At 40.4% G+C, this 12900-nt stretch overlaps 1 protein-coding gene across 1 annotated transcript in view; it reads left to right on the top strand.

Annotated features, from left to right (window-relative positions):
* The window catches only part of PKNOX2 (PBX/knotted 1 homeobox 2), a 228045-nt gene that overhangs the window by 131372 nt on the left and 83773 nt on the right, over positions 1 to 12900 (top strand). Inside the window, exon 4 of the mRNA XM_083368690.1 lies at positions 3300 to 3408. Coding sequence (XP_083224816.1) covers positions 3322 to 3408 — 87 coding nt within the window. The 5' untranslated portion in view covers positions 3300 to 3321. The remainder of the gene's footprint in view (positions 1 to 3299; positions 3409 to 12900) is intronic.

Raw genomic sequence — 12900 nt, 5'->3', positions numbered from 1 at the left:
TATTAACTCATTGCTGCTCTGAGGAAGACGTAGTGTCATTTTAATGGGATGCTAATTGGCCTAATGGGTTTCATATCAACAGGATATAATGAACGCTTCTTTAATGGGCAAATTGTTGGGGGGGGCAGTTTTCAAAATTCACTTTATTGATAGTAATCCAATTCATTCCTATAGCTATGTAATAAAAGTTTTATAAAAGTTGTGGAAACTTCGATATGCAGTAAGATCTGCAAAGGTGTGGATGCCTGTGCATGTATGTATGTATGTATGTATGTATATAGCAATAGCATGTAGGCTAATATACCACTTAGTACTGCTTAACAGCACTCTCTGGGTAGTTTACAGAGTCAGCATATTGCCTCCAAGAATCTGAGTCCCCATTTTACTGACCTTAGGAGGATGGAAGGCTGAGTTAACCTTGGGCCAATCAGGATCAAACTCCAGACTGTGGGCAGTTTGCCTGTAATATTGCATTCTAATCACTGTACCACCAGGGCTCCTGGCATACAATACCAGGATATCTCTCTCTCTCTCTCTCTCTCTCTCTCTCTCTCTCTCTCTCTCTCTCTCTCTCTCTCTCTCTCTCTCTCTCTCTCTCTCTCTCTCCCTCCCTCCCTCCCTCCCTCCCTCCCTCCCTCTCTCTCTCTCCCTCTCTCCATATATTGTACACACACATACACCTTTGAACTTGGAGTAAACTTCAGCTCAACATATTGGATTTAGGTACCAACCAACTCCAAAACAATTCTGGCTGGTTGACAAGTTGAGAAACAGAATGAAACAATCTGGATAAAAAAAGACCCAAGTTAAACAGAGAACAAAGTAGATAACAAAATGGCAGATTCAGCCATCAACATGGAGAACATATGTGTGGTCTACAAGGGGCACCAGCCACCCTACTCCAAACCTGGGTAAACAGCCAAGTTATAATCAGAGTAGGAGCCACAAAGATCTCAGGAGGAGCCCCATTCCAGATAGCAAGTGCCGTGATAGAGGACCCCATTTCGTAGAACTGGACAGACATCATGGGAGATTGGTGGTTCCTTTCAAATAAACCAGCTCCTGTATCATGGAAAGCCAAGGAAACAAACTGATGGATCATCAGACCAGAGTTATCAATAAAGTATAAGGGACCAAGCTTAAATTATCTTATTTCAAGATAAAACACTTTTACTAGAAGCTGTAGGAAATTGTATGAGTAGTAGGGGCACCACGTTCTTCTCTTTCTCAGATGATAATGGCCTGCTGTTCAGCTTTAGCATTCTTGCTTCTCTGTTAGGGAAAAAAAACGATAAAGGTTTTTAAAAGTAAATAAAGACTTAAAAATGTTTCTCAAAGCTCTTTTAAAAGAAAGACATTAAAATTTACATTTAAAAAAAAGACAGGAGGATACAGTAACAGCCTAAAAGTAGTGAGATTTCAGTTTAGATTCCTAACCTTCAATGAAGCATCAGGCTGTTCTGTTCTGGAGGGACCATCGTGCTACCTTAACTTTCTTAGAGAAAAGAAAAGTTTTGGGGGAAAAAATCTTATGAGACTAATGCTATTAGCATTAAATATGGTTGGAATTAACCATCCCATTCTCATTTCTCTGTTTAGGCTTTGGGCTCATCAGTGGGACCATTTAAAAATAATGAGCCTGTAAATATCTTTGACAAAGGAAGAAATACGCCAACTTCTGCTAAAATCAAACTTTGTATCAGCAAGGGTAGATCATTTAAACTCCATCTAATAGGAATAATCTCGAGAGTTTCGATACCTTAGCTATTAATTAAAACAGACCTTCAACGCCAGGGAAAGTTCTCCTCTCTTGAGGAAAGAAATGAATGCTGATATTTTATCCCACCATCATTCTGGCAAAAGAAAAAAAAAGAATGATTACAATGCATAATTGAGTCTATCTTTTAGATCTTTGCATCCTGAAATGCCTTGCCTCGTAGTGAATATCAAATGACATGAATATTGTGCTGTTTACAGTGGATTTATAACCCTAAAGTTAAGTGGCACACATTTGGAATTGTTAGGAGGAACGGCTGCACCTAAATATTAGATTATGCTTCTTGTTTCATGCAGAGAATGAAACTCATGAAATACAAGCACTGGTACACAACATTTATGTATATGTGGGATAGATCATCTTGTTTCATGTAATGCAGACATGTCAAACACAAGGCCCGGGGGCCAGATCAGGCCCGCGAAGTGGTTTCATGTGGCCCGCAATGCCATCCTGGAAACAGTGAGTGAACGGCCCCCCGCTGCCTTGGCCATGGACCAGAGACCCTCCTTCTGCCAGAGACCCTCAGATCTGTCCCACTCCTGCCCAGGCCCCCATAGGCACCCTTGATGCGAACGATGTAGAGCTGGCCATGCTCACCCAGTAGGCCACGCCCACACTCTAGCCACACCCACCCAGTAGGCCACGCCCACCCTGGCCATACCCACCCGGCCCCCTGAGGGCAACCACAATGCTGATGCGGCCCTCAATGAAATTGAGTTTGACACCCCTGATGTAGAGAATGAAACTCATGAAATATAAGCACTGGTACACAACATTTATGTATATGTGAGATACATCGATGATGGTGATAGATGATAGACAATAGAGAGATAGAGAAGATAGGTAGATAGATGATAAATAGGAGAGAGAGGAGAGAGCTCTAGACCAGGGGTCCCCAACCTCTGGTCCATGGACCAGTACCAGGCCACGGCATGCCGGCAACCAGTCCGCACAAATAAGCAAAGCCCTGAGATGCAGCCAACACAATGAAAAATAATATATTCCATGATACGTTTGGGGCCATTATTGTCATCAATCTACTGATTTTGGAGTTAAAACTTTCTCTAAGGAATGTTTTTTTTAAAAAAAAAAACCTCAGAGTCATGTAATTGCAGTATAGGAAAAAGCACACCTCCAATAGCATGGGGGTAAAACTGGATTGCATCATGTGACGTATCGTGATGTATTGTGATGTTTTTTGCCTTTGTGGAGCTGGAGTGGGCCTGGCCTGTGCATGATGCATCCTGCGCACAGGCCACCTGTTTAACACCCCTGTCCTATAGGATAATTGTTTTTTTTCAATAATCATATATTCTCCTGGTGTCTTCCAAAGGTGTCCTCAGAATTTGCATTGAAAGCATTTTTCTTACACATTAGGAAGATGCCAGAATTGGAAAGTTTGCTGTATAAGTTTAGGAAACCTCAATCTGCTATGGAAAGATGAATTGAGTGAATATTATGCTAATACCGTCCTCTCCTCTCTCCTTTCTTTTGTAACAATTGAACTTTCTTCTATCAATAGGTCCTAGATGTGAATCAATCCCATGATGCAACATGTCTCCCCGGTGCCATCTCTGACAATGATGGCCACACAGACTGTACCCCCTCCCCCTTATCAGGAACCCCAACAGGTGAGTATTCTGGTTTCCTTTTGCAACAACACCATTCCAGTTTATAATATTTATAGGCCTACTACAGTATTGCAGAGAGCGAGAGAAAAGCAAGAAGGAGCAGTGTAAATTTTAATCCTTCCAACCACATATTTTCCAATTCTTCCATCTGTATCTTATAACCAAAAAAAAAAATTATCCCACTTTACCATATAGTCTTTCACTTCTTCTTCTTCTCTTTTAAATTTTAATGGAAGTTTTTTTTACATTTTAGCAATTGCACACTCATCAGTGCTACACAATTTCTTTTCAAACTCTATCTTACAATGTTCAGAATGATAAATTATTTCATCTATAATGAATCTTTGTAGAGAGGAGAACCATTGTCAGTTATATCCCTCTGCCACCAGCTTTTCTCTTGATTTTATTTTACATTCCCCTTGACAAAACCTGGAACTCTGCGGTGCATTTTCTTTCCAGACATCAACAGTGGAATTTACAGGATTTTGAAGGAATCATCTTTGGAAGAGGGATGTTATATAAATTTGCCAGCTATAAGGAGACCCTCTTCCATTTCTCTGTTGATGTTCCCCTTGGAGAACTGTAGAAGATTTAAGGTCTATAAAAAAGAACTAATATCTGCCTATAGAATACTCTTGGGCCACTAACATCTGGGCCACTGATATGTTCACATCAGATGGTGATGATAGTTATTGTTATTATTTTGAGGCTAAGGAAAGAGTCTCATAATTCTGGGTTCCTTTCAAGACAAGAATATTTAGATATTGATAGAATGACTGCCAAAAAGTGCGTATAGTCAAGACCATGGTCTTCTCAGTTGCAATGTATGGCTTTGAAAGTTGGACGATAAGAAAGGCTGAGTGCCAAAGAATTGAGACCTTTGAACTACGGTGCTGGAGAAGACTCTTGCGAGTCCCCTGGACTGCAAGGCGATCGAACCGGTCAGTCCTAGAGATCAATGCTGACTGCTCTTTAGAAGGCCAGATAGTTGAAACTCAAATACTTTGGCCACCTAATGAGAAGGAAGGACTCACTGGAGAACAGCCTATTGCTGGGAAAGATTGAGGGCAAGAGAAGAAGGGGATGACAGAGAAGGAGGTGGCTGGATGGAGTCACTGAAGCAGTAGGTGTGAGCTTAAATGGACTCCAGAAGATGGTAGAGGACAGGAAGGCCTGGAGGAATGTTGTCCATGGGGTCACGATGGGTCGGACAAGACTTCGCAACTAACAACAACAAAGAATGACTGCCAGAAGGGGAAAAACCCCTTCATTTTTAATACCAGTTGTCACATCTTTTAAAGAGAGAGGATTTCCTTTTTTAAAAAAATGTCCAGAGGGAAAGAGTACAGGTAGTCCTCAACTTACAACAGTTCATTTAGTGATCATTTGAAGTTACGCCGACACTGAAAAAAATGACTTATGACCGTTTGTCACGTGATCGATATTCAGCAGCTTGGCAACTGACTCATTACTTATGGTGGTTGCCGTGTCCCGGGGTCACGTGATCCCCTTTTGCGACCTTCTGACAAGCAAAGCCAATGGGGAAGCCAGATTCACTTAACAACTGTATTACTAACTTAACAACTGCAGTGTGATTCACTTAACAATTGTGGCGAGAAAGTTGGTCAAATTCACTTTACAATTGTCTCCCTTAACGATATAAATTTTGGGCTCAATTATGGCCGTACGTTGAGGACTATTTATATTTCTGATAAATCATTCCATGTGGCTTAGGGCATTCTTGCGTTGACTTAATTATGAAGGCCTTCCATGGGCAATCCTCTCTCTGGTGCCCATAACCTCCCAGGCTTACCACGTTTCCATAATCCCAAAGGAAGATCTTAGGAGGAATCTGCTTCCTACTGACTTGTTCACTAGAACAGCTGCCCTGGGGAGGTCCTGCCCTTGGACACTTGTTTGGAGAAGTTCTTCTCATGGAAAAATGTGAATAAAATATCCCCTCCCCCCATCTAACAAAACCAGTGGTCCATTCTGACAGCCATTTTTGATCAACCTTAGGTACCATTAATCTCAGAATGATAGGACATGTTGAGAGCACTTAAGGAAAAGTTGCCTCTTATGAAACTAGTTCAGGGGGCAGAAATTTCTGCACCTTACGGGGCAAAAATGGACCTGTTTTGGATTTCTAGAATAAAAGTAGTTGCCTTGATGTTATCCACATTTTTCTTCCTGATTATGCTTTTGTTCCCAGTTTAAGCTGTAGAAATTGAAAATCCCTGTTTGATGGGAGCAGAAGAAGATCAAGAGGGTCAGACTAAAAGTCTTTCTTGGGTTTGGGGCTTCCTAGGATGACCTAGGGAACTTACTGTATAAATAGGAGGCAGATATTAGCCTTCCCTCACTATTTATGGCCCAGGAATATTGTGAATTACAGCTTTGTCCTCCATGAATGCATCTCATTCCTTTTCAAAGCATTATAAGTTGCTGTCCTTCACAAACCTTATGGAAACAAGAGTCATTATTTAGTTATGAGTGTATTATATTCTTGTGTGAGTAATATTGCCTCTCCTTAATGTAACCTTTAAGTCAGGGGTGTCAAACTCAATTTCATTGAGGGCCGTATCAGCATTGTGCTTGCCCTCAGGGGGCTGGGTGGGTATGGCCAGGGTGGGCATGGCCTACTGGGTGGGCGTGGCTAGAGTGCATATGGCCTACTGGGTGGGCATGGCCAGCTCTACATCATTTGCATCAAGGGTGCCTATGGGGGCCTGGGCAAGAGTGGGACAGATCTGAGGGTCTCTGGCAGAAGGAGGGTCTCCGGGCCAGGGCCAAGGCAGTGGGGGCCGTTCCCTCACTGTTTCCAGGATGGCTTCACGGGCCACATGAAACCACTTTGCGGGCCGGATCCGGCCCCCGGGCCTTGTGTTTGACATGTCTGCTTTAAGTGATAATGGAGAAAAATCTGAGTGAATCACATCCAAGATGAAAGACTGATTTTTATGTATACATTATGCTTATGATCTATGTATCACATTAACTAAAACTAGCAACCAACCACTGGATGGTCAAATGAAGAATAGAATAAAATAATACATCCTGCATTTGTTTAGCAGGTAAATCCTCCTGTTTAAGCAGATGAGGACTTCAAGGTTTTGTTTTCACAATGATGCATTGCATTTTTTTTACATCCAGGATAATTAAATCTGTGGAACTCACTAGGGCAATAAAATTAAATCTGTGTCTCTGCCAGATGTGTGATGATGGGCATTGACTTAGATGACACAAAATGGGCTTAGACAGATTCATACAGAAGACATCTGTCAAAGGTTATTTATGACAATAGCTACTTGTCTGATATCTTCCATGGTGGTTATTACTTATGGATAGAGATTAGACAAAATAAGTAAAATAAAAATATGCTACCTAGAGTCACTTCTGGTGAGATGGACAGCCATATAAATTTGATATTTTTTATAAAGAATGGAAAAGTCAATATGCCCCATTGTGCCATCTGCTGGGAAGCACAAGGAGGGAATAAAACTCTTCAGTGGGAAGATCTGGTTGAGGATTATGAGAAACAAAGTGGCTTCATTAGATCAAATTTACTGAGCCGTGGTGGTGTGGTGGTTAGAATAATTCTGCCAACTGCCAGCAGTTCGATTCTCACTGGCTCAAGATTGTCTTGGCCTTCCATCCTTCTGAGGTTGGTAAAGTGAGGACCCAGATTGTTAGGGGCAATATGCTGACTCTGTAAAACAGAGAGGACTTAAAACACTATGAAGTAGTATATAAGTCTAGTGCTATCGCTATTTTGTTTGGATCCCATGTTAGTTTCTTATTGCAGGCCAAGCAAATGCTTATAACATAATCTTAACTTGTCCTCTCCAACAGATTAAAAATCCAAAACCAGATGAATTCATTTCTTGCTGTTGTATTATATATTTCTAACTAAATTTAATTTTAAATCTATCAAAATGTAATCAAGGTTTTTTTAAATTATGATAAAGAGATGATTCAATTTACTCTAACTTTTCCTGGGGATTTCAAAATAAAAGTGTTTTGTTTGCAGAAAAGGAAATACTGAGCTTGGACGGCCAAATTTCATACCAGGGATATTTCATATTTACATAAGCTTTCTGATTCCCTTAAGTTAAGGTTTTGTTTTGTTTTATTTCTGTAAAGCTCCAGCTGCTGAAAGTAGGGGAATTTCAGCTTTCATTTAGAAATAAGGGAGCAGATTGGAAGAGCCACAAATGTATTGCCAAAAAGCTTGTAGTTTGTGTCTTAAAAGTCTCATAAACATAAAGCACCTACAGATTATTCTAAAATATTTGCCATCTAATAATGGACATCCTTATCAAAATGTCCCTTTCTATCATATACTAGGCCTGGGTGTGTACAACCCGATTTTCTCATCTTGCTCTCCTTTTGATTTTCTTAACATCTGCCTGATCCAGACCATCTCAAGATCAACCATTCAGCTTCATGGATAAAATGAGATTTAGACACTCTAAAATCAGATAAGCCCCAGAGATACAGGTGACATTTTGAGAATATGTGGTGGATCTTCTCCCAAAATACCTTCCTTGGGATTTAGTTACAAAATGGATTCTGCCAGTAGGAATGGTTCAATCCAACATACTGATTTTACCAGAGACAGGCGATGTTTGAGCTTCTGTCTGCCAGAGTCTTTAATTTCCTTCAAGATGGGCTGTCTATCACCTCAGTTTACCTTTCTGTTTTTTTTCTCCTCAGGGCAAATAGTTGCTGTTCCAAAGAAAATCCTGACTTTCAGCCACCTTCTCTTTTTATTTTCTAAGAATATGTGTAGTGAGATTTCTTATAAAGAAAAAAAAACCTACTTTGCAGCATTTTCTTCTTTTCTTTAAGAAGGATATTTGAAAAGAACAGCAGTGAGACAGGGCAGGCAGGCATTGAAGGAGCTTACCACGTTGATGATCCATGTTTTAATTGCTACCCAATGGTATCTCTAAGGAGCATCATTATTACACATGTAAGGATAAGGACTTCACTAATAATTTCTGTCGTGAGAAATTGGTTCCTCTAAGTCACGGGTGTCAAACTCGCCATGTCACGTGACAGGTCATGACATATCGCGACTCTTTTTGCATTGCTGGCAATGGGGTGGGTGCGGCTTCGGTATGATGAAACTGCCCCCCCAGGCCAGCACTTTGACACCCCTGCCTAAGTGGTATCTGCAGGGAGATAAGAACAACAGAATGACTAAACTTGGGTTGTAGCACAAGCCCTGCTCTTTTGTATCTATGTCTTGGCATTGCACATGTGTGAAAGGGATAGAGATCCTGTAGATGCTGATGGTTCTGTATTATTTATGGATGTCCTGTGTCTTCTTCAACCTTGACTACTCAACTAGAAGCCTGGAAATTTGAGGATTCTCCACAGTATCTTAGCTTCACTCTTATGAACAGATGTCCATGTTATGATGTTGTTCCTGAGATCTGCTGGAGCCATTCTCCTAGCTTACGAGTCACAAGCCTGAGCGCTCCTTTTACTACTGGGAACTGTGTGTGTTGTTGTTAGCTGCGAAGTCGTGTCCGACCCATCGCGACCCTATGGACAACGTTCCTCCAGGCCTTCCTCTCCTCTACCATCTTCTGGAGTCCATTTAAGGTCACGCCTACTGCTTCAGTGACTCCATTCAGCCACCTCATTCTCTGTCGTCCCCTTCTTCTCTTGCCCTCAATCTTTCCCAGCATTAGGCTCTTCTCCAGTGAGTCCTTCCTTCTCATTAGGTGGGCAAAGTATTTGAGTTTTAGCTTCAGGATCTGGCCTTCTAAAGAGCAGTCAGGGTTGATCTCCTCTAGGACTGACCGGTTTGATCGCCTTGCAGTCCAAGGAACTCGCAGGAGTCTTCTCCAGCATCAGAGTTCAAAGGCCTCAATTCTTTGACGCTCAGCCTTTTTTATGGTCCAACTTTCACTGCCATACATTGCAACTGGGAAGACCATGGCCTTGACTATACGCACTTTTGTTGACAGGGTGATATCTCTGCTTTTTAGTGTACTGTCTAGATTTGCCATGGCTTTCCTCCCGAGGAGCAAGCGTCTTTTAATTTCTTGGCTACAGTCCCCATCTGCAGTGATCTTGGAGCCCAGGAAAATAAAATCTGTCACTACCTCCATTTCTTCCCCATCTATTTGCCAGGAATTGAGAGGGCCGGATGCCATGATCTTGGTTTTCTTAATGTTAAGTTTCAACCCAACTGTGTGTGTATGTAATACTAATAGCTATGATGGCAGAGTGCAGCATGTGGTTCAATTCATACCATTTTCAATTTCACTGGATTGCAATGCCCTGGATTGAAAATATTACTTGGTTTAATGGTATAATTCCCTAGTCTCTCAATTTATTATAGTGCTAAGACCTGGACAATTAACCAAACTCTTAGGAAGAAAAGGCCTGACTAAGATAAAACCGGGATAAATGAGCTGAGCCAATTACCCAGCTCCTAGGATTCCAGGAACTAATTCTAAGCTCTTAGTACAATAAACCTTTTATTTTATTTTTTCAAGAAGTCTAATCTGTCCTTAGAGGCAGCCATATGCGTCTTTGTAGATTAGGAACACTCTAAGACAACTTTCTCCAGCCCATCCCTTCTATATATGTTGAATTTCAATTACTGTAAATGTTCATGAAAGTTTTTGCTAGTTTGCTTTCTGGTGAAATGTGTAAACAGAGGAGGAAGATTCAAAGAGATATATGCAGCAAAAAATGAATTGACAGATTCACCCATCCCTTCTGCAAATGTGCACACATGTGTTGGCACTGAACCAATATTTTAAGTACCGTACATTTAGAGACTAGATGCTAAATGGATGGAAATTGATCTATAGCATTGGATTGTCCTTCAAATTACAGGATAGTGTGGCTGATATTTGCAACACTCTGGTCTAAAATTCTAAGATGAAGAAATCTGGGCAGGGGGCTGTTGGAGGAGGCTGTGTCTGTGTCTGTCTCTGTGTTTCAGCACAAACCTGAATGCCTCCTTTCCTGTTAATTAAGGCTAAGAGCTTTAAATTGGGGGTCCTTGTTATTTTGGTAGAGCCTAACAGCTTTCGGATTAAGTTTTCTGGCGCTGAATGTTTGGAATCCTTCCATAACTGCTGCAAACCAACAGCTGGGAGAAGTTTGGAACTGAAGGGATTAGCCTGTTAGCAACATCAGAAACCTCAAGTGTTACAAAGAATGCAGACTGAGGTTAGTTAAGTGTGAAGAGCCTAATTTAATTCACATTATACTGTGGATTAACAAATCACAGTTGTTGAAAGAACCCAATGGCTCATCACTGTGTCAAAACACATTCATGTCCCAGGAGAAAGTGATTACTACATCAAATACAATGTTTCCTGGTTAGCCAAAATTTTGCCAAACCACACTTCACTGTTTCCACATTGGAACAGATAATAGATCTGTGACACCAGCAACTATCATCAGACAACATTTTTATTTTTTTAGGAAAACTTGCAAAAGTTTTCTTTTTTTAAAAAATGGGGTTGTTTCTTAGATAGCCTTTGGACTTTTAACTTAAATAAGTTAAAAAGTAAGTAGGACAAAAATAAGGAAGCAACCAGGCACACATTCTTTGTGTGTATGTGTGTGTTTGCTTGCTTGCTTGCTAAGTAAACCCAAGGGATTTCTCCTAGGGGGAACTCAAATGAAATCCCATTGGTTTATTTCTGAACACACCTATTAAATCTGCAGAGTGACTTGGTTTCAGCATACCGTCTTTCCATGTTTTTTTTTTTTTAAATCTTTACATCATTCTGCCTTTTTGAGTTTAGCCATGTTCTTCTTTATTTTGGAGATTGAAAAGGAACTATACATTAATAGCTTCGAGTCCCTTTAGAATCTTCATGGAAGCTTTTAACTGACAGGTTCACTTCTATCAAACGTCCTTTCATAACTTCAACGTTCCTTTAAAGTTTCCTGAGATAAGTCTAAATAAAAAAGCCCATTTCCTTTACTTCAGCAAATGATCTCTGCTGATCATTTTGTGCTCCTTTTTTTCATTTTTAAGGTTATTGGATTGTGAGGGAGCTACAAAGCTATTGACTACCCAACTCTTCCAGCTGCCCATCATTTTCAACAAGCTTCCCTTAAATTCAAAACCTCCAAAAATGTCCATTTACACAGACAAAGTTAAAATCATGATGGAAGGTGTCAAGCTTCCTAAGTGTGCAAGGTTCTCTTCAGAGTTTCAGGCGTTAAGAGGTGAGGTCAGTTTGGACCGTGTTTCAGAAACCTGTTGATAAGGGAAGAGAGAGGCCTGAAGAGGTGATTCGCCACCTAGAAATTTCCTGCTCCAATTCCAATCCTTTCTTTTGTAAATAAAACAATAGAATTGTCTGGAGACATTGAAAGTGTTCACCTGGTCAAGGCATTGGTAGGCAGACTTGTTATAATCAGTTTAGTTAAGTTAGACAGGTTTGCTTCTCTGTAACATAATAGGATTCTGTGGCAGTTAAACGACGGATAGCAACAGCACTTAGACTTATATACTGCTCAAAAAAAATAAAGGGAACACTTAAACAACACAATGTACTGTATTTAATAGTAGGATGTCTTGTGTTCCCTTTATTATTTTTTTTAAGCAGTGTATATCACTTCACAGTGCTTTACAACTCTCTCTAAGTGGTTTACAGAATCAACATATTGGCTCCAACAATCTGGGCCCTCAAAGACTAATGTATTACATCAGATTTCATGGATTGCCACCTATTCCTTGCACCTTAGGAAATATTGTGGTTCATAAATCATCTGTGACAATGGTTTTTAATCTTAATGTTTTTAAGGTGCCACATGTTCTTTACTTATTCTTGCAGAAGAAGAATGGATCTTTTGGGGTGGGGGGGAGGGAATTAGAAACAAGCAGACAGCAGTTGAAACATTTATATTCCGTAGAATGATAGTTATCTCAAGAAACGTTCGAAGTAAGGACTTTCTTGGGGCAAAATTAATTTAAAAATATGTAGATTGGAAGAACTGTAAAAACCACTCCATATGTTAGGAAAGTAAACATCTGCAAAAAATTGGTTGGATTAAAAAAAATGCCAGACAAATCAACAGAACAAAGATTGTTTAATGCAAGCCATAAAATCAACTAAAGTTTTAGTTTGCTGGATTACACATCTGTACCTCTCACTAGCTATTTTCTGATTTCCCCAAACTGGAAATTAAAACATTCAACTGTATATAGAAGACCCTGAATTTAGTTTGTGGCTTCTCAAGATAGGGCTGGGGGGGGGAAATAAACCCTTCCAAAACGTCTGTCCACCACCACTAATTGGCATCGACAATAAATGCTAAATGGAACACTAGTCCAATTCTGTGTTTGATTTCCCAGCCTTTCATATGCTTCAAACCGTAATTCCATGAATTCCCAAGGGGATTGCTGGCTAAAAGGAGGTGCACAGGTTGCTGCTTAACGTGGAGTTGTAGTTGTACAATTCTAGGAGGTCAGCAGGTTGGAGAACAGAAAACTGAGCAGGA

The sequence above is a fragment of the Vipera ursinii genome (genome assembly GCF_947247035.1).
Source record: "Vipera ursinii genome assembly, chromosome: 8".
Lineage (NCBI taxonomy): Eukaryota > Metazoa > Chordata > Lepidosauria > Squamata > Viperidae > Vipera > Vipera ursinii.
The sequence above is the reverse complement of the archived record's forward strand: the minus strand, read 5'-3'. Positions and strand labels throughout refer to the sequence as shown.